Here is a 21,417-nt window from a genome sequence, read left to right as displayed (position 1 = left end):
CTACACTTTCCCTTGTTATATTTCATCAAGTTACTCCCTGCCCAACTCTCCAGCCTGTCCAGGTCTCGCTGGATGGCAGCACAGCCTTCTGGCGTGTCAGCCACTCCTCCCAGCTTAGTGTGAGGAACAGATACATACTGAGGCTTCAGGTCTGCTTCACTTCATAGGTAAGTTTACCACTGATATGTTCTGTAACAGTTTATAAAGTTCAAGGAGTATATGATATTCTAAGATACACAAGTATAACATGAAAAATACTTGAAGTCAATAATGTTACCGTAGACATCAAATTATGTAGTTATGGAAATCACCATAACCTTACTTTAATCCTTCCCCCGAAAGCTACCTTTTCTGCTCCAAAGCTCTTTCCTCTGATTATAAAATATTTTTGTGATGTAGAATGTGAAATAAAAAGACCAGCAGTGGCAAGTCAGCCATTAGGAATATAGCTAGATAACTATTAACAATGCTTAACAGTCAATAGGTCAATGAAGGATATTTAGGAACTGTAATATAACTATATAGCTCTAAAGAAGAATCCAAATGTGTATTCATATTCTATTCCAATGATTTCTCTTTCTGGGAGGTTATTATTGATACTCACCTTTTCACCAACACCTCCAACAGAACCAATTGAGCCAGGTGGTCCTTGAGGACCCTAAATAATAAAAGATATTAGTTATCCCAAATATAGTTATCCACAGCATAGTGCTTATTACTGAATTACTGAGAGAACAAAACATATGTTAATTCTTACATCAGCTCCATTAGGACCCTGGGGACCTCTTGGACCTGGAGGGCCAGGTGGACCCTGTATAAATGAGAAAATTTTATACAGTTACATTCATAATGGGGCTTATTTGACCAATGAAAAATAATATGCTTGATCCCTATAGGGATTTTAATCTTTGTACTGCTACAGAAATGGCAAAGCTAGACTGCTGCCCATTACATGAGCTCACAATGTGACAGGGGATCCAGGCTATGTGTGTATAGTACCTGAGCTGGAAAAGATCAGGTGCTTAGGACACCTGAGGATTGGTGTTCTGCACTGTATTTTCTCTGCAGGTTACCTGCATACCCACTGCACTGTGCAGTGACTCTGGAGCATTTTATATTGCTGGTAACAGCTATGGTGCCTACAGACGGGCAATAATAAAGCATTCAGGCTCGGCATAGGGTTTTGGAGGAAAATGTATAATAGGTAGCTTGCATTTCAGTCAGGAATTCTGTCAACAGTATAAACTCAAGATAATCCAGAGAAACAGAGTGAACATGGCCAAAGACTCTTTACCATCTTCTGGCCTCCAATCCCCTGCAGCTAGGGTACCCTGTCCTGAAAAGCATCTCCAAACACTCTGGTGCAGTGGTCTCTCCTTTTAGTTGTTCTTTCCTGAACCTGCTTGCCATTGTTCTGTCTCAGACACACACAGCATCTGCTTTGCTACCTAGTCTTTTATTTTCTTAAGTTACTTAAATCTTGATATAAAAGATGAGGAGATAGATGTGGGAAAACAAAGTAAATGACAGAGTGAGTTTCTGTTACACAAAATTTTTCATACACATGCACCAAATTCAGGAGCAGCTTTTCAAATTGTGAGCTACAGAGAGAAGACAGGAATACATGGATGGTATTTATGTCCTCCAGAGTGAGCAACAGAGAATAAGTCTTACCATTGGGCCCACATCTCCATTTTCACCCTTTTCACCAGGTGGGCCAGGCAGACCCTAAAAAGAGAAAACTATTAGAAGGGTACCTGGAATGATGAGTTATAAATCAATATGAAACAATATAAATCAGATCTACAAGTGAAAATTGGAGAGAAGAGGAGGCGAGGGGAGGGGAGGGGAGAGGAACAGGAAAAAGAAAAGGAAAAGGAAAAGGGAAGGGGAAAGGGAAGGAAGGAAAGGAAAGGAAAGGAAAGGAAAGGAAAGGAAAGGAAAGGAAAGGAAAGGAAAGGAAAGGAAAGGAAAGGAAAGGAAAGGAAAGGAAAGGAAAGGAAAGGAAAGGAAAGGAAAGGAAAAAAGAAAGGTTTTTTTTTTTGGGAAAAAAAAGGCAAATCAACAACAAAACCAAATAAAAAACTGACACAGAAATGCTGGGGTGGGTGACTGACTTTAAAAACACTGCCATCATTATCCAGACCCCAGATGGGCAGCTGGATAATTTGATTTGATTTATGATATGATGCATATATATATAAAGAAAACATGATCAGTGCAGCACAATGAAGTGGTATGCAAGGATGTCTAAGCTACCTGAATACTGCTTTAGTAAGGTGTCTGCAACTGCTTTAATAAGCTGTCCAGTGGAGGTAATAAATCCTGCTGAGAGGCATTGCATTGGGTTATACAAACATATTCTTAGAAGCAAACTGTCCAAGTTTGACTACTAACAAACACCAAGAAAAGGAACTGTAGCTGATGCTTATCATAGAATTACAGAATAGTTTGGGGCTGGAAGGGACCTTCAAAGCTCATCTAGTCCAACCCCCCTGCAATGAGCAGGGACATCTTCACCTAGAGCAGGCTGCCCAGAACCACATGCAGCATGACCTTGAATGTCTCCAGGCATGGTGTATCAACCACCTCTCTGGACAACCTGTGCCAGTGTTTTATCACCCTCATTGTAAAGCGTTTTTATCTCATGTCCAGCCTGAATCGCCCTCTTTTAGTTCAAACCCATCACCCCTCATCCTGTTGCCACAGGCCCTGCTGAAAAGTCTCTCCCTATCTTTCTGATAGGCCCGTTTTAAGAACTGAAATGCTGCAATAAGGTCTCCCTGATCTGAAATCTAGTATAATATTACCACAGCCAGAAGCACTATCACCACTAAGCTGGGAATTCCTAAAAGTAGGATGAAAGCTTGGCTTCTATAAAAAGCAGATCCCTTGAATCTGAGTCAACAGCATTACACTGACTTACATTTCATTAAGATCTGGTTCTAAGTTTTACTACTTTCTAACTTATTTCATGTTTACTTTTGGTAATATTGTAATAATTCAGCAAGTGAAATTTGAATTGACTTAAACCTCTTCCTTCACTGTGAGGCGTTTTAAATAACAAATTTGCAGCTAATTGTTCTAAAGTGTGATTAGAAGCCTAGACCTGGACAACATGACTAGTCTTCAGAGAGCTGATATTCAGAGAAAAAAATCCCACCTCAAACAAACTAGATCTTCCAGCTGCAAACAGTCCACTCAATTCTACCCCATGCACACAGAAAGATAAATGTCTTTCTTAAAAAGTTGAATGCTTTGTCCATTATGATTCATGCTCATGCTAATCCTAAACAGCTCATTCAACTGTTTGCAGAGGAGGTATTTATAAACCTTTGAAGGCAATTAAATATTTACTTGAAATTTCTGTCAAAAAGACTTTCCAAAACTATTTGGTGAACTCCTATTTCAACCTTGAAAAAAATCCCACTAATTTCATTGAATACATATTTCATGCATTATTGGACATAGTATTTTCAATTCCTTTTGGCAAGAAGCAATTGAGGTGTTTTATACTCAAAATTGAAGTAAAAATTGACATAAATTGACTATAAAATAACCTAGGCCCATAGGGTTTTTCTGCTATTCTTTACTTTCAACTCCTTTTGTTAGAAATTTCCCTATTTTTAGAAATACTAACAAAATTAAATAGCAAGGAAATTCAAAATTAAGGTAATCAATATTCAAAATTACCGATGTTCAATTTTATGAACAAAAATACTTTTTACTTAATATCCAATGTAGCTAATATCAATCGAATTTAACTGAGCTGTGATACAGTTACTGTACAATATTATCTATAAGACAGAGAAAGTTGTTACTCCCCAACAGTTCATAATTACCATGAGAACTGGACTACTGAATAGAAGAAACTCCTGATTTCTCAAAGAAACTCTTTGATTTCTCAAAGGTACTTCAATACCATTAGCAAATAAGGGCTCTCAGTCCAGGAACCAACATATTCAAATTAAAATCTTAATCAGAGAAATAAAATTCCTCATTTAACATATTCAATTTGTGGAAGTCTCAAACCAATTGTTTATTACATTTATGTAGCTTAGTGCTCATTAAACTTAAAATATGAAGGTGGACTTTACTGAAAAACATTAATTGAAATAGTATTGTAGAGCTGAGAAAAACAACAAGAATAATTTTATTTCACTCTCTTTAAAATAGTAAAAAACTTCACAGTTCATAATAAAATTTAGGAATAACTTTTTGGAGATAAGATTTCTGAAAATAAAGACATTTTCCTTTTCAAAAGCAATATGAGTCTGTGTAAGACATGCTGGTGCAGTAATGAACTATTTAGAGCAGCCTGAGAGGGGACCTCATCAATGCAGATCAATAGCTCAAAGGCAGGTGCCAGGAAGATGGTGCCAGACTCTCTCGAGTGGTGCCTAGTGACAGGACAAGGAGCAATGGCCATAAACTAACACACAACAAGTTTCACCTCGACATGAGGAAGAACTTCTTTGTGCTGAGGGTGTCACAGCACCGGCACAGGCTGCCCAGGGGTGTTGTCTGCTCTCCCTCTCTGGAGACATTCAAACCAGCCTGGGAATGTTCCTGTACGCCCTGCTCTGGGTGGCTCTGCCTTGGCAGGGGATTGAACTGAGTATTCTACAGAGGTCCCTTCCAACACTAATAATTAGTCTGTGATTTTCCATGAAGATATGAAGGTTTGCAACATTTTATGTACTTCATTGTAAGTTTTGTGAGCTGCATTACATAATAGAATTTAAAAAATGATAGGTACAGGTTCAGGTTTCCATTTTTTATGATTCATATTACAGCTTAATGCATGGATTAGAAATAGCTTCAAAGTGTTCTGTGCTCTAATGTTAATTACATGGAAGTTAATCGAAGGCCCTAAATGTCTTGTTCTTTGTTTTGTTATAATTAAGCAAGTACAATTTTTTTGAAAAAGCAAAATTTTTCAACTGTAATTCTCTGGATGCACCACTGAGAAGCCTACATTTTACTGTATGCTTGCTTTGTGGTTTTTGACTCAATATAACAATTTGAACAGGAAGAAACATGAAACTATAGGAACCTGCCAGTGACGGCAGTAGCGTGTAAGCATCATGGAGCTCTGCTAATCTTTCTGAACATAAGTGTCTGTGATGGTATCACTGAGAAAACACTATGCTGCCAATACCTACTGTGAAAACACAGTAAATGACTAGGACATCCAACCTTTTCTTTAACATGTGTATCTCCAGTAAAAGGAAGTGCTCTTAGTGAAGCAGAAACTGTCAGACTCTAAAATGAATGAATAATTGAATGAAATTCTAAAGCCTATGGTAGCCAGGAGTTCAGAACATTCTACCAATCTATCTCCTTCAGCATTTAATTTGCTATTTATGCATGAACTGTATGAATATGGGATATTTCAGTTCTTATTAACTGATGCTATCATTTATTTAATAGAAGACAATACTCAGTTTCTGAAAGAATCAGGGTGCTAACAGGTGGAGGGTAAATAATAAAGGAATTTACCTGTAAACCAATAGGGCCTGGAGGGCCAGGGAATCCTCGAGGACCTTCATCACCTTTTTGCCCAAACATCCCTTGCTGACCTCTTGGGCCTGGCTCTCCATCACCTCCCTATTAGGAAACAGTGAAAAGCAAAAAAATTGTAGATTTAGTAACAGAAAAAGCTCCATGGAAATCAGTGGAAAACAACAGCAAGCAGGTTCAGAATCATGCTGATATCTTTACAAATGCATCTACACCACCTTGACTGAATGAAGTCTGTTATACAAATAAAATACCAGCAAAATATGTCCTGGTTTAATGTAGGTCAAATAATACTGCATGTCTCACAAAGATTTTTCCTGAATACCTCTTCTCTTTCACATCTGCATAAATTTTGTAGCATCTGAATACCTACATATTAGTGAGTAGGATATAGTTCTACCAATCTTCATGGTACCTTCAAGAATTCAAAACCTTCTAAATAATGATAAAAAGCAATGCACCTGGTATCAGGTGGATTTTAGTTTTAAATGCATCTGGTACCAAGGTGATTTTACCACTGGCTGTTATACAAACCATCAACCAAGTTCACTGAAAGGACAGTCCCATTCACTATTTACACTACTTCATTTTTAATAATTCCATCAAATTACTACGCTGCAGTAACAGAATAACAGCTACGAAGAATAGAGCAATAGAATAACACCTATGCAGGCTTACTTACAATAGACAACTGCATGTAAGTGGACAACGACAGAACTGTTAATAGTGATTTAATAAATGCCGGGGTAAGGAGGATGCAGTTAAAAGAACTTCAAAGATGAGTTAATGCAAGACTGGTGTTTGCTCTAAGCTACTTACAGCTATACCAGGGGCACCAACAGGACCCTGGAGACCTGGTGGACCTGGAGGACCCTGCAACAAACAAACATCCAAAAGCTAGTGATTATGGCATTTGAAATGAGATTAAAAGCAAATACAGAGACAACCCTATTTTCATGATCAAGGTCTATTAAAAGCATCTCTACATTTATTCATAGAGAATGTAGCATTATTTACAAGTCTCTTCCATTCAGTACAATCACTATTTGTTTATCTCTCAAAAACTCAGATTTGCACATCTATAACAGACTTAATACCGGCATTTATGGAAAGCACATTTGTAATGTTTCAGAATATTTACAACAGATTCCCATGCAAACATGAATAAAATGAAAATGATTTTTTTTTCACAATTAAAAATAACAGACTTTTCAATTAATTTGTGTAGAACAATCTATATTGAAATTGAATGCTTATTTGGACTGATAAAAAGTGAAGCTAAGGAAGCAAAAAACCTTACAGCTGGCAAGGGCTGAATTCTAGTCTGCTGTTTCAGATGGCAAGAAAATTGTCTGCAGTTTCTTGGCTGGGAATTTAGTGCAGAATGATCCTTGGATTTTAAAAACTTGCTAGGGCTAAAATTGGATTATTCTACCCTTTATAGGGAGATTAGGAAAAGGAACTTCTTAAGTCTTATAGTCTTATTTCTTTCTTTTCATTCTATGTAGGTTTTAGAGTATCTAAAAAGTATCTATTATTTTCAAGGGAGAGTGAAGTGTCAGGCTATGTATTCCTTCACTTTTATATTTTTCTTGTCGCATATATGACAGCAATAGAGGAAGCAAAGGCTTTTTATCCTCTATGGTGAAATTAAATGAAAGGAGTCCTAGGAATGCTCCTATTGACTGGAAGGGAGATTGTTACCATGAGAATGGGAATTAGCAAAATCAGAACAGAATATTCCTACACTCTGCAGAATGCTTCTACCTGCTCCTTTATTTTTCAGGACCCAGAAAGAGATCTACACATTTTTAATCACATTTAAATACTCATTTTGATATAAAGTATCACTGAAAGGTACTTTGCAATTGATTAATAAGAAGTTATTTGGAGACATGGCTAGACTCTTTTTGTCCATTACTGTGGAAGGCAAATGGAGGGGGAATGATCAGAATCATCAGGAGAGACTATTTAGCTAATGAAGGCTCCTGTGACTGTGGAGGTTTTAAAACTCAGGATAGAATGTATATCAACAATAAAATTGTGCTGTCCTTTTTCTTCAGAATCTTCCAGAGGCCTTTCTCCCTACCCCAATATCTATCAGCATGTTTAAAGGAAAGGAGATTTGAAATAAACACATTCTGGAATTGCCAGGGTTAAATTACTCTAATTGAGGACAAACAAGGTTCAATACACTTGACTTGAAATGAGGTAACATTCACTTCAACTAAGCAGGCCTGAACACTGAATCCTGTATTTTAAGAAAAACATTATATTTCCAAATGCCTCAGACCTTGAGACTCAAAATACAGGATATCCTCTCGAAAGGATTTTGCTGCAGACACTTTACCTGTAAAGCAGATCACCCAAGTTCAACTGTAACCGTTATTTTTCTCCTTCTTAGTAGCTGGTGCAGTGCTGTGTTTCAGCTTTAGTCTGAAAACAACGCTGACAACCCACTGATGTTTTAGTTGTTGCTCAGTAGCACTTACCCCAGCCAAGGCCTTTTCAGTCTCATGCTCTGCCATGAGGAGGGGCATGGGAAGCCGGAAGGAAGCAGACACAGGACACCTGACCAAACTAGCCAAAGAGGTATTGCATACCACAGCACGTCATGTCCAGTATAGAAACTGGGGGGAGTTACCCAGAAGGCCCAGATCGTTGCTCGAGTTGGGCTGGGTATCAGCTGGCGCGTGGTGAGCAGTTGTATTAGGCATCACTTGTGTTTATTGTTTTTTTTTTTCCTTTCCCCTTTTAGTTTTGTAATCTCTCCCTTTGTTATTTCCCTTACTAGTAGTAGTAGTACCGGTTTTGTATTACACTTTAGTTATTGGACTGTTACTAGAAATTATTTAGTTATTGGACTTATCTCAGCCTGTGACGTTTACATTTTTTTGATTCTCCTCCCCATGCCACCAAGAGCAGAAGGGGAAAGAGGGGAGGGAGGGAGTGAGCAGCTGCATGGTTCTGAGTTACTGGCTGGGCTTAAGCCATGACAGCAGATCTGCTGGAACATGCCCAAATGAATTAGTACTCATGATGGGAATTGTAGTCACAGTCTAACGCTCAGTATAACTAGCTGGTCTGCTAAAATAGTCTGAAAGAGGAAAGTGCAGCATGTGTTTCTTCTCCATTTCTCTAATGCAGAAGCATCTCAAACGAAGAGGCATGTCAGAGGGAAAAATAAAAGGATATGCATTTGATCACATGAAAAGCCCGAAGTGAAACTGGACCACGACCTGCTTCATATGCTTCTTCTGCCCTTTCCTTTAAACACCAGAAGTTATCATGTACATAGGGCCTCTACTGTTAATGAACCTCTTTAGATGGACAGGGAGGAGCTGAATGTATCTTTATGCATCCCACAGCTGGTTTACAACTATAAGAGCAAATAGATTAAGACTGATTTTCAGCTAACTGGGAAAAAGTCCACAGCTTTAAAACTAACTTCTAAAATGTCTTAATTTGATAAATTAATTTTACCAAGTTAACCAAAGCATTCAAGATCAGAATATCATAGAATCACAGAATGGTTTAGGCTGGAAGAGGCCTTAAAGCTCATCAGCTCCAATCCCCTGCCATGGGTAGGGACACCTTCCACTAGAGCAGGTTGCTCCAAGCCCCTGTGTCCAACATGGCCTTGAACACTGCCAGGGATGGGGTAGCCACAGCCTTTCTGGGCACACTGTGCCAGCGCCTCAGCACCCTCACATGGAAGAGCTTCTGCCCAATGTCTAATCTAGATCTATCCTTCAAAAGCTTAAAGTCATTCCCTCTTACCGTATCCTTACGTGCCCTTGTCAAAATTCCCTATCCAGATATAGGCCCCCTTTAGGCACTGGAGCTGCTCTAAGGACTTCCCTTAAGGAGTCTTCTCCAGGCTGAACCAGCCCAGCTCTCTCAGCCTGGCTCCAGAGCAGAGCTGCTCCAGCCCTCGCAGCAGCTCTGTGGCCTCCCCTGGACTCACTCCAGAAGCTCCATATCCCTCTGGTGTTGCAGGCCCCAGAGCTGAATGCATTTCTCCACGTGGAGTCTCCCCAGAGTGCAGCAGAGGGGCAGGCTCCCCTCCCTGAGCTCCTGCTCACGCTCTGGGGGTGCAGCCCAGCACATGTGGGGGTTCTGGTCTCAAGTGCACAGTGAAGCTGGGTCGTGGGCAGCTTCTCCTCACACAGCACCCCCAAGTCCTTCTCCTCAGGGCTGCTCCATCCAGTCTCCCCCAGCCTTTAGGTGTGCTTGGGTGTGCTGGGTGACCTGGCCCAGGTGCTGGAGCAATTTTAGTCTGGACTGGAAGTTGTTTCAGACTTGGTCATACGTATGTTCCTTGGAAAACTGGGGTTTATAACAGAAGTGTTCTCTCATCCATATATATAATATTACATTATTTGTGTTAATAGGGCATAACAAATAATTTATTATAGCACTTGTGATCTGATCTAATGAAATAAGGTTGTGAAAAGTACGTGGATTCTGCACTGGCAACTGTAAAAGTCTCTCATATAAACAACTGGAATGAAAAAGCTTATCTTTAAAAATAAAAAAGCTTGTCTTTTTTTTGCATATTCTATTAACATTTTTTTTCTATGAAATTATCTTAAACCTGCAATTAGCTTGAATTTTTATGTATCCTCCTATAGAACATCATCTGATTATGTGTAAGCCATAAATTTTGTTTTTAGAAGCAATCTACTTTTATGATACTAAGTCATTAATGATAATAACCACACAGTGTTTTCAAGACAATAAATATGCTTAGATATGAATACCCCAATATTGAACTCTGAGCTTTGCTAAATGTGAATATTGATGAAATATAGTAATAATAAAAATAATCTTTCTGCAATTACTCCTGCATTATTTCTTATGGAAAATTACTGAACTAAAATGCCAGTTTATCTTGAAATTGAAGAGAAGTAAAAACAAACCTTTTCTGACTTTTTGGGAAAGAAAAAAAATCAAATAGAAAAAAAGTGCCTTGTTTTATTCTTTCTCGCTTAAAATTTTACAGTACAAAAAGCTGATTTGTATCTTTCTGGCTTCAATTAATAGAGGCAGTGCTTGAACTTTCGAAGTAATTTTGAATTTCATCTGAGGTCGTGAAATGTTGCAAACAGTTAAGTGTGCTTTCTACGAATTAGGTATTCTTTACAAATTTTAAAACTCTATTAGTAGGTTCCTCTACTGAGTCTTCATATTCTTCATCATTATGCCTAAGAAGCTAAAGCTGGGCATGTTCACACAATCCAGTCAGTGAAGTTAACTTAATCGCAGTAAAAGAATGTATGTGTATTCCTTGTCTCTTCCAGTTCGCATGCAGAATGGATGAATTAAAATTATATAGGAAGGAATGTATTTTACCTAGCTATATTTTAATGATTCTGTAAGGTCAAGGAATGCGAGAAATACTAAATACAGGCATGGCTCTAGGACTAAAAACCTCTAGTGTTTCATTAAAAATTCACCTTATTTTGAAGACACGTTTTTGAAGTGTGTCTTTGTTTCTATTTAGTGATGTAGCAAGACTACCTGTATACTTCATGCATGAATACTTTCTATTTATGAAGAACGTAACAGATGCAGGATTTCGCTACTCACGTTTTCTCCCTTGTCGCCTTTACTACCTTTCTGACCTGGTTCACCAATTTCACCCTGTAATGGAAAGTTAAAAATTAAACTTCTTGTTTAAAATGGTCTCCTTCACACCTAGCTGAAGTCAATGTAACAGTATCTTTAAATGTCCCCTTTGGTATGATTCTTCTGTGTTTTATGCTGCTGCTTTAAGTGTGAAGGTCTAAAGGGGGCAATTCGTCATCGATCAATAGCATGTCATATTAATCCAGGTATTGATTGCTATATTCAAAGGGCAACAAGACCTGGCTTTGAAGTATAGTCCTACTGAGCTCTAAATAAAGGAAATTGATGTCACCTTCAGTATGAACTTATAATGAAAGCACCCTGATTTACAGACTCATCTAACTGTATGCGACCGAACAACTACTTCTCACTGAAGTGTACAGTATTTCAAAACTTCAAAATTATTCAAATCACCAGGAAAAATATGTTTTCTTTATACAATACTAAAAGATAATTAAATCACAGAAAATACTCTCTGTGGGATAAATAACACACATACATCATAAAAATGAACCTCAAAATCATTACCTTTACCTTATGCTAACAGAACAGTGCAGGACTGAACAAACATGCAAGATGATCCTGAAAGGTGCTATATCCTAAATTCTGCCAGAAGTCAGCAGAATATCTCTGCTGTGAACATATTATATTGATACCCTCAACCTATTCAGTGATTCCAAATCACTATATGCTACTGAGACTATTTTATTTTACTCATATTTTATTTTACTCATTCAGCAAATAAAGTTTCTAAAATAATTAAGAATTAATTTTGTCATCATCTGCCTTGATTTGTTTTGCCACACTTTCATCCTTGTTTCTTTGCCAGGATAAATGTTAGTCTTGAACACAAATCCCAGTGTCCCATGGCATCTGCTCCTCAGGCATCTGATTATAGAAGGGTTTTTCATTTTTTTTGCAGTAGGCAGAAGGAGTCTGGGGGAGGCAGGGTTAAGAGTTGTTTCGTTGTTGTATTTACGGTGAGAAAAGCTACAGAGAACTTTACTGACAGATCTCACAGATGCACTAATACAAATTCTAATGATTCACCTTGTCACCATCTTCTCCAGGAGAACCACTAGGACCGGCAGGACCAGGAAGTCCAACGGGACCCTGTACTCCATCACGCCCAGCGGGACCTTGAGGACCTTTTTCACCCTGGTTTTCAAGAAAAAGAAGTGATCCACCATTATCACAGGAGAGTAATGGAGATTTCAGTACAGGAAGTCGTACTACCACTAAAAAATATTAGGAAAAGAGAAACAGAAAGGAAACTGTAACAGGAAGAGAATGCATCAGAAAATGATACTAAATAATAACGGAAGCCAATGACAAATACACGTCTACACTAATACAGAGTGGCTGGGTACAAAGTTTTAATGAAAGAATGATTTCACAGACTTTTATATCCATTCCCTGCTGTGATAATAACAGGCTTAACCCTGCCTGGGTGTTACAGGTTAGGACAATAAACATTTTACTATTTACTTAATTGTAAATGTAAAAGGACTAGATCAGGTATTCTGAGGATATGTTTAACAGGCAAATACTGGAGTGGGTAAGAGCAACATCCTGAAATGAAATGTCTGTGCTGTAATAGTTTTATGTGACTCTGTGATTACTTACAGGAGCACCCTTCTCTCCTGCAGGGCCTGGAGGACCCTGAGGTCCAGGACGACCTGGTAGACCAATTGGCCCAGCAGTGCCCGCTGCTCCACGTTCCCCTGGTGAACCCTGGAAAGAAAGAAGACAGTGCAAGCTAATTCGATACAAGCCTGATAACTGCTGGTGGTTTTCATGACTTGGGTCAACAGAGAAGACAATCTATTATTCACTGAGATTCCATCTGGTAGAAGGATACGCATTCAGCATGTGTGCAAGTAAATAAAAAAGCTGGAAGAACTCACCTGAAGTTCATACTCAATAGTTTTTATTCAGTGCTACTTGGGTTTTTTTCACCCCTTCCTGTATTCATCATAATAGAAGTGTGCTTCAGCCTGTTTCCAAGAATGTTTTCCCTTCTGTTTCCAAAATACACTGCCATACAACTTTGATGAAAGAATATTCACCATATTAAAATACAGAACTAACCCTCACCACAACCCAAATTTTTAGTCAGGTTTCCTGCTGAACACTGCTGTGACGGTCAAGTCACCTGTGTAAAAATCTACTGAAGTATGACTCATCTGATGTGTTACACAGAGGACACTTGAATGTACAGGGATCTTTAGCTTAGCACAGAGGTTAAAAACCTAATATTGCAAATTCAAAGGGGAAATAGAGATGTCATATATGGGAAAAAATTGAACTGTGTATTTTAGAATACATTTTTATGGACAATAATAGCAGATAGGAAAAGCCTCAATAAGCCTCACTTTTAAATGAGTCATACCACTGTCATCACTTCATTCCTTTCTACCTGGAACTACCAAAACATCCATAAATAAAAATTTAGTTTCTACATTCCCTCTCAGTTCTTTCACTTGAAGTAGTGTAGGGCTAATGGCTGTTCCATAAAGAGCCAACCTTTCCTTTAAATATGTCAATCTGCCACAGAACCAAGCTCCATAACCATTTATCATTTGAGCCGTACCTTTATGATTTCTTCTGGATTAAGCTAACTAGACAAAATCAAGAGAATATCTCTCTCTACATATATGCCTATATATATAGGTATATACAGTATGCCTATATGGAGAGAATTTAGGTATATAGGGTATACCTGAAATGGAAAGAATGACTCTGTATATTTATATACCTGTCTATACTCTGTAGATATGTAAAAATCTGCACGGCTCTAAAAAAAAAAAGAGGTACCTAGGGTGGACTCGTTTTTTCCTCTCCTTACACTTTCTAAGAGTACAGATGGCATATGCTGTTATGTAGTGCTGAAGGGGAAAAAGGAAATGAAAACAAGGTGCTCTGGTATTAAAAAATCTTCCTAAAAGGACAGAAAGGAAGAGGTAACAGTACAGATTAGAACTTCTACTCAAATAAAAGGAATTTCAGAATCAAAAAGTTAAATTTTGGCCTACCCATATTTGTTTATCAGTTAGTTAAAAGCCACAATGTGGAGTGCTGATTTTAAATCATTTCAGCAAGCTGGGTTAATTTCCAAATAGTGATCTACCAATAAAGTCCTCTGTAACACACAACCAAAGATATGGACACCTGTTTGGAGGCACATTATGGAAAGAAAACAACCAGGAGGAAAAAACATTTACACTTGAATTCCTAATACCTCCTTGATCACACAAGCAGATTCTGACCAAGTGTGAAATGAATTCCTGACAGCAGAGGCGAAAACTTCCTGTGCCTTGACAGAGGTTAACTGCCATCTAACCTGCTTCTTCCTATGTCTCCACAAGAGTCAGCATGTGCAGGGAGACAGAAGCATGATGCTCTCCTGAGTACAGGCAGAGTATGGAGAATGACAGAGCTTCTTTGTGTTTTTTTACACCATCACTGGCCAACAACTCTGACAGGAAATCCAGTTTTGCCAGTCCTCATACTTCCTGAGGATTCAAGATGCTGTACATCCTTCCTGTGCCCTGCATATAGGAGAGCATGGGAACAAAGACAGTGGGGTATTCTGTTCCATTATATTCTGCATGGGAGCTAGCCTTGTGCTTGAAAGTCTAATGGGAAAAAAAAAAAAATTAATAACAGCAACAGAATTAACCTTGAAATTTGTGGGCTCACTGAAAACTGAGAAGCAAAGAGCTGTACTCTCATCTGTATTTCTGTATTTTCACACTTTGGCAGCATCTTTGGGTTCTGTGTTTCAAATAATTCACCATTTTTGCATCAATAGAGCACTGCTGAAGTTTTGTTTACTGTACAGTAATATTTCTCTAGCTTTTCAGCTTGACACCTACAAGACAGTTTGTAACACCTTAAAGTAACTGGTAATTTCACATTTCAGCTGTCACACTGGAAGTGGAGTGATACTTGGAATCTTTTCTAATAGCTGGTGTAGCTGGAGGCCCTGAACACACAAGTTTTTATTTCATGTTTAAGAATGATCAAATTTGCTGGCTCTTGTAACACTGGAATTTTAAGATGCTTTCATTTATGAGGGCCCAAGTTTTTACTTTTAATCATGATGAACTCTTCTTGGACTGACCATAAGAAAGGGCTTTTCCCTTCAGGTAACAGTGGCAGAAGAGAACGATGAATGGTTGCTGCAAATATTTTTGCAAATTAACTCAGTAAAATCTGATTTTGTGTGAGTGTTCAACAAATATTATTTGTGCAGGAATCACAGATGCCTTTATCCTTCCAAGTGTTGGTCTATTTATTTATTTAGGTCAGGGTGAATGCCTAAGTTTTAGTCCTATTTCTGTTGGTTTAGTTTCTAAGACTTCAGTGAATTCAACAGGAAAAATGCTGTACCCTGCAGATATGCTACCAGGGTCTCTGATCTTGTCATGTCTTGTAAGCTAAACAAATTTAGGTCACCTCCTCAGTAGGATGCAAGAATAGAGAGGAAAAAAATCTAAATAAGTCATAGATTTTTTTTGTATCAGACAGCAGACACTAACAGGGGCCATAATTTCTAGTTCAACTTTTCATCTCTATCTTTGCATCATTTTTATTTGTTATGCTGAAAATCAACATGAGTTATGAACAGAAACTATACCTTCTGTTTTCAAGGATCCTCTCATGTCTTTGTGAGAATGGCCTCTGATCAAAGCAAAACACTTTAAATTACAGTGACAACTCATACAAGCATTTTAGGCAGCTTCTTAAGTCTGTTCTATTTTTCAATGTTTATTACCCTTTATTGCCTCTCTGTCCCACTCTGAAACAATCCTGTTATATTATTAAACTCCTTGTTAAGCTGTGGTCTTGCAGGGGTACCCACAGTCTTGAATCTATTTGTTAATTAAAACATAATGGAAGTGTCATGCTTTCTCTTGCATTTCTCTTATACAGACTAAACTCATTAGTAACCATGTTTTTTCTCACTTTTTGTGAGGAGATATGTAACTATAGCTATTGTATATACTACATAGTAGAAGCAATACTTTTCACTGATTAACAAACTGTCTAACAAGCGAAGATTCTCATGAATGAAAAATGTTATCAAAGAGAGGAAGATTAGTGCTAGATAACTCAGTGCTGATAATTGGGTAGCCTACAGCTGGCTTATTCAGAGCCCAATTTAGGCATCCTATTCCAAATAAACTAATGAAAAATGACTGCTTGACATTCCAAAGAGTTTTCTCTCATTAGCATTCAGCATTCCACACAGTAGTATGAGAAGGGGAGAAAACAAACAGAAGACAAAAATAGCACATAAAAGAGAACTGTTAAAAAAACCCCAAACAACCCCCCCCAAAACCCAATATAACACAACAAACACACACACACAAAAAAAAACAAACCACCAAAATGAAACCAAAAAAAACACAAAAAAAAACCCCATTGCTTTGTAGTACATTCATGCATCTCCTTCTTTTGTTCAAATTCCTCTAAACACAGTAATTGGCATGCACAGTATTTGGAGCGGTCATTTGTTTGGTATGCTTGCAGATGCATGCATTAGCCAAAAAAGCTTGTAATTGGCTATATATGCTAGTTAGAAGCAATTGGTATTGACAGAGAATTGGAGGAAAATGATCCAATGGCATGAGTTCTTTTCCTATTATAAATAAATGGCAAATGAAGACTCCATTATAATGACACTCCTGTGTCTATCCTCTGTTGGCTAAAAATAGATGGGAAAATATTTTAGGACTATTTGATGCTCACGGTCTGCTATGAGATACTGTGAAAGAACCCCAAGCTATTGTGGTTTAATTGTTGTCCTCACAGATGCACAGAAACCCAGTATGAAGGGCATCTCTGCACCTTTTTTGGTCTGAAAAACAATTTCAATATAACAAGTTAGTAATTAAAGATGAAATAGGAAACAAATCCTACTGAAGACTTCTGGAGTACTCACAGGGCAGCTTGGTGCTCTTTGTGGCTCAAGGGGCACTGCTTGTGCTATAGTGAACTCAAGGTATACTTCAAAAACAATGAACTGTTTACCCTTCAAACTCTCTTTCCACTCTGCTTACAATTCCTGCTATCACTACATCTATTTCTCAAAGACTGGGAAAACAGTATGCAAAAAATTCTGAGCTTCCTAAGTGAACCTTTCTATGACTATGTTTACCTTAGCAGGAACTGTGACCCCAACAGCAATGGCCTTATAAAGTGAAGAAGCTGTTGGTACTGGGCTCCTGACATCCATACTCTGTATTTCTGGACTATACTGCAAATAACTTGTCTGGCACTGAACTCCCATTATCTAGTGGGTATTAGAAGTGATCCTGGAATTTCTCTTCCATTTAGTTTCTCATTAATGGAATACTGATCATGAGCTCCAAGAGACCTCCATGATCTGAACCAAAGGATGGTAAATGGGGATGATTGAGACATTCACCTCAAAAAGGCTCTCATGTTTTGAACTAAAATACCAAACTATACACACCCCATTACAGAATTCAAAAAACGTGGACCATCTGAATTTAAATTCAGAAACACCTCACAAACTTATGTGATGCATATTAATGACAAACTGTGATAGTAGTGGTACAACTACTATGTGGGCATCCTGCCTGGAAAAGCAGGGTGTGTTAAATGTCAAGTACACTTGATGTTAAGTACATTTGTGCTGTCTGGTTTGTGCATGCTCAGAAGAGTTCTGGTTCACTGCACCTGAACTATCTGCTTGAGAGGTCGGTACAGCCTTAAGGCCTCCTTCAAAAAAATCCAGACATGACCTTTACATTGAAGAAATTGTTCTGGTCTATGCTTTCTTGATTTTGATTCATCTTTTCTTCTAACAGATGGGGTGGCATGGTCTCCCAGCTAGCTTCCATTCCATTCCATTCCATTCCATTCCATTCCATTCCATTCCATTCCATTCCATTCCACCCCATCCCATTCCACCCCATCCCATTCCATTCCCAGATACCCTATTTTAGTGCCTTTCAGGAATGTATACATACTGCATGGTGTTAAGGAGAACTGTAAAGCAAAAATGCAAGTTCTCAATTTAAAGAATAACAGCTTAAAGGCATTATGAATTAAATAATTAATTTTAAGAATTTGACTACCAAGTATTAAGAAATAAAGAAGTAAAGCTTAAAAGTGCGCTACAGCAGATCTTTTCCAATAGTGTAGAAAAAAATCCAAAACCAAGAACCTTATACTATGGTTTGGGTTTTTCTTCCTCATTTCATGCATTCCTATCTCAATATGATTCGCAGGGACGGAAGAGAGCTTTACTGTTGAAATACACAGAATTGCATCACTTTTTTGTCTAACGGGAATAGCTGTGCTGATATTTTTTTTTTACTACAATTGCACTGAATGAAAGAAATAAGTTGACAAGATGACTGTCAAAATCTACACAATTGACATTTGGGAATAACTGTACCATGTTTTGAATACCAGTGCATCCTTGTAAAACTTGCATAAAAAAATCACAACAAAGAACAGACAACTTAAGCATACCCTACTTCAAATACTTCCAGCAGATGACTATCAGAAACTGAAGTGAAAAAGGCAGCAGAGGTATAAATAAAAGTTGAAACAAGAAACAAGAACCTAAATGTAAAAAAACTCTTGAGCACATGACCATCTAGGAAATGCCTAGTCACACCGTCCAAGGGAGAATAATTTACTGTTTTGAGGAATGAGTACATATCACTGCTTTTCCATCATAATCAGAAAGAAAAAACCGTAACTACAAAAAGGTGGCAAATACATTTTTATGCCTATGTTGAGCTTAAAGTACTGAGAGGGAATATTACTGAATGACATGATTTTACATAGCTGTTATTAGCCAAGCAAACATAACTTTTAATGGTTTCACTGATCCTTACTATAAGTATGCTTCACTCAGGAAGTATAGTCAAGATAAAGTCTTGAAAGCAATGGATGGTTTTGATCATCATATCTTCTAAAACTCTAAAGCAATCGTATAATGCATCATTTCTTTTCAAATTCATGAAATGATATTGTTAATAAGCCATTCTTATATTCTTTCATGATCTATTTTCCCACGGATTTCTATGGAAGATTTCGAGTTGCATGTTACTATTTTCCAAAATAAGATTTTTTTTTTTACAGTGCTCATTATACTTTACCAAAATTCTTAAGCTTGCTCTACAATTTCCCCCTTTTACTGCAGAATCTAAACTTTTTGCTCTGGCAAAAATAATCATCCCCAAGTCATTCTCTGTACCAAATTTAAAGCACTTCAAAACAGGATTAAGTTCTGTTCTCTTCTTTAAATATGTTGAGATCTCCAAACTCTGAGTGAACAATCTCAACAGATTCTGAGAGGACTGTCTTCAAACTTTTTTGGGATTGTTTTTTGTTGGTTTTTTTGGTTTGCTTTTTTTTTTTAAGATATCAAATAAGTAAGAAACTGTAAAACAGTGGTGGAAAGAAATAGGCTGGGTGACATTTCCCAATCATCCAGAAATTACTAAAGAAGAGGAGAATATTTATCAGTTTTATTCTTTATGGCTGGAAAGTTTGGCTATCCAAATCTAAACAAAACCAATCTGTTTCACAATGAGTTAAAAAGAATCAAACCTTACACATAGGCCAGTATATGGTTCCAAATATTAGATGCAGTAGTAAGGATGCAAATGTAGTGGATGCACATATTTAAAAGCTAGCTTATGCAACTGCACAACACCAGCAGTATTTTTTAACATTATGCGGGTCAACTGCATATGTGAACTGCACTTCACAAAGGAACAAAGACATATTGGGTTTATGTGGCAAGATCTGGGGGGTGGGAGGAAGGGCTGCAAGGGTGACTTCTGTGAGAAGATGCGATAAGCTTCCCCTGTGTCCAATACCAATGGTCAATGCCAGCTGGCTCCGAGATGGACCAGCTGCTGGCCAAGGCCAACCCTATCAGTGCCTCTGGGATAACATAGTTAAGAAGGAGGGAAAAAAAGAAAGATTGGGCAAGACCAATTGCAATCAGAGAGAGGAGTGAGAATGTGTGAGACATACAACCCTGCAGACACCAAGGCGAGTGAAGAAAGCGGGGAGGAAGCACCAGAGCAGAAATTCCCTGCAGACTGTGGGCAAAGACCATGGAGAGTCAGGCTGTCCCCCTGCAACTCATGGAGGTTAATTGTGGAGTGGGTATCCATCTGCAGCCTGGGGAGGTTACAAGGGAGATGATATCCACCTGCAGCCCATGGAGGTTAACAAGGGAGCAGACATCCATCTGCAGCCCATGGAGGACCCCATGCCAGAGCAGGCTGGTGCCCAAAGGAGGCTATGACCCAGTGGGAAGCCTGTTTTGGAGGAAGCTCCTGGATTACCCTTGTCCTGTGGCCCTGCGGGCAAAGGAGCCCATACTGGAGCAGGCTTGCTGGCAGGAGCTGTGACCCCACACGGAAACCATGCTGGAGCAGTCTGTTACTCAAGGGCTGCACCCTGTGGAAGGGACCCACACTGGAACAGATCATGAAGAACTGCAGCACATGGGAAGGACCCCTGTGGGAGAAGTTCCTGGAAGACTGTCTGCTGTGGGTGTCATCCCATTCTGGAGCAGGGGAAGAGCATGAGAAGAAAGGAACAGCAGACAGAATGTGTGTTGAACACAACCCCCATTCCTTGTCCCCCTGTGCCATTTTGGGGGAAGAAATGGAGAATTTGGGAACAAAGTTCAGCCTGGGAAGAAGGGAGGGGTGTGGGGATGATGTTTTTAAGATCTGTTTTTATTTCTCATTCTCCTCCTCTGACTTGATCAGTAATAAGTTAAATTCATTTCCCCAAGTCGAGTCTGTTTTGCCTGTAAGGGTAATTGCTGAGCGATCTCCCTGTCTTCATCTTAACTCATGAGCCTTTTGTTGTATTCTTTCTCCTCCCATCCAGGTAAGAAGAGGAACTGGTAGAGCAGCTTGGTCGGCACCTGGTGTGCAGTCAAGTAAACCCACCACAACAGCATGAATCCACTACTGACTATCCATAGATTTTCCACTATGGAAGACCTCCTTCATCTCAATAAGGAGTTAGTGCCAAGTACTGAGCAATAAATAAATCCCATACCTCCTGCTAGCAGAAGGCTTCAGAAGTTCATAACCTTCACACTCCTTGAATGTTTGTTAGTGTGTAACTAGTAGAAAATAATTATTGATCACTTCAAATTACATCTATCTGCTGGTTTACAGACTGTGTTGATGAAAACAGCACAGCATGTAAAGAAGAAAAAAGGTTACTACATAATACTGT

The 21,417-nt window shown here is 38.5% G+C and overlaps 1 protein-coding gene and 2 long non-coding RNA genes across 20 annotated transcripts in view; 2 read left to right on the top strand and 1 right to left on the bottom strand.

Moving 5' to 3' along the window:
* Positions 1 to 21,182, top strand: part of LOC133273253 (uncharacterized) — a 113,861-nt gene extending 92,679 nt beyond the window's left edge. For 3 of the 4 annotated variants that reach the window (XR_009744700.1, XR_009744703.1, XR_009744708.1), the window contains exon 2: positions 12,225 to 13,058. This is a non-coding gene — a long non-coding RNA (uncharacterized LOC133273253). Of the gene's footprint in view, positions 1 to 12,224; positions 13,059 to 21,060 lie in introns of those variants that run through there. The other variant, XR_009744706.1, reaches the window with a different exon arrangement.
* Positions 1 to 21,417, bottom strand: part of LOC133273098 (collagen alpha-1(XI) chain) — a 472,710-nt gene that overhangs the window by 33,797 nt on the left and 417,496 nt on the right. For 12 of the 15 annotated variants that reach the window (XM_061461051.1, XM_061461060.1, XM_061461067.1 and 9 more), the window contains 8 exons: positions 12,781 to 12,888; positions 12,205 to 12,312; positions 11,116 to 11,169; positions 6,343 to 6,396; positions 5,503 to 5,610; positions 1,675 to 1,728; positions 758 to 811; positions 605 to 658 (listed from right to left, as the gene is read on the bottom strand). In XM_061461051.1, coding sequence (XP_061317035.1) covers positions 605 to 658; positions 758 to 811; positions 1,675 to 1,728; positions 5,503 to 5,610; positions 6,343 to 6,396; positions 11,116 to 11,169; positions 12,205 to 12,312; positions 12,781 to 12,888 — 594 coding nt within the window. Of the gene's footprint in view, positions 1 to 604; positions 659 to 757; positions 812 to 1,674; positions 1,729 to 2,043; positions 2,329 to 5,502; positions 5,611 to 6,342; positions 6,397 to 11,115; positions 11,170 to 12,204; positions 12,313 to 12,780; positions 12,889 to 14,626; positions 14,706 to 21,417 lie in introns of those variants that run through there. The other 3 variants (XM_061461147.1, XM_061461156.1, XM_061461175.1) reach the window with 3 other exon arrangements.
* LOC133273261 (uncharacterized) lies at positions 20,094 to 20,961 on the top strand. The gene is made up of 2 exons (XR_009744709.1): positions 20,094 to 20,383; positions 20,423 to 20,961. It is a non-coding gene; the product is annotated as an uncharacterized LOC133273261 (long non-coding RNA).

This window comes from Pezoporus flaviventris, unplaced genomic scaffold, assembly GCF_033815535.1.
Source record: "Pezoporus flaviventris isolate CSIRO_AGI_PZ_B2104156 unplaced genomic scaffold, CSIRO_AGI_Pfla_v1 ptg000001l, whole genome shotgun sequence".
NCBI lineage: Eukaryota > Metazoa > Chordata > Aves > Psittaciformes > Psittacidae > Pezoporus > Pezoporus flaviventris.
This window is presented reverse-complemented; position numbering and strand designations above follow the sequence as displayed.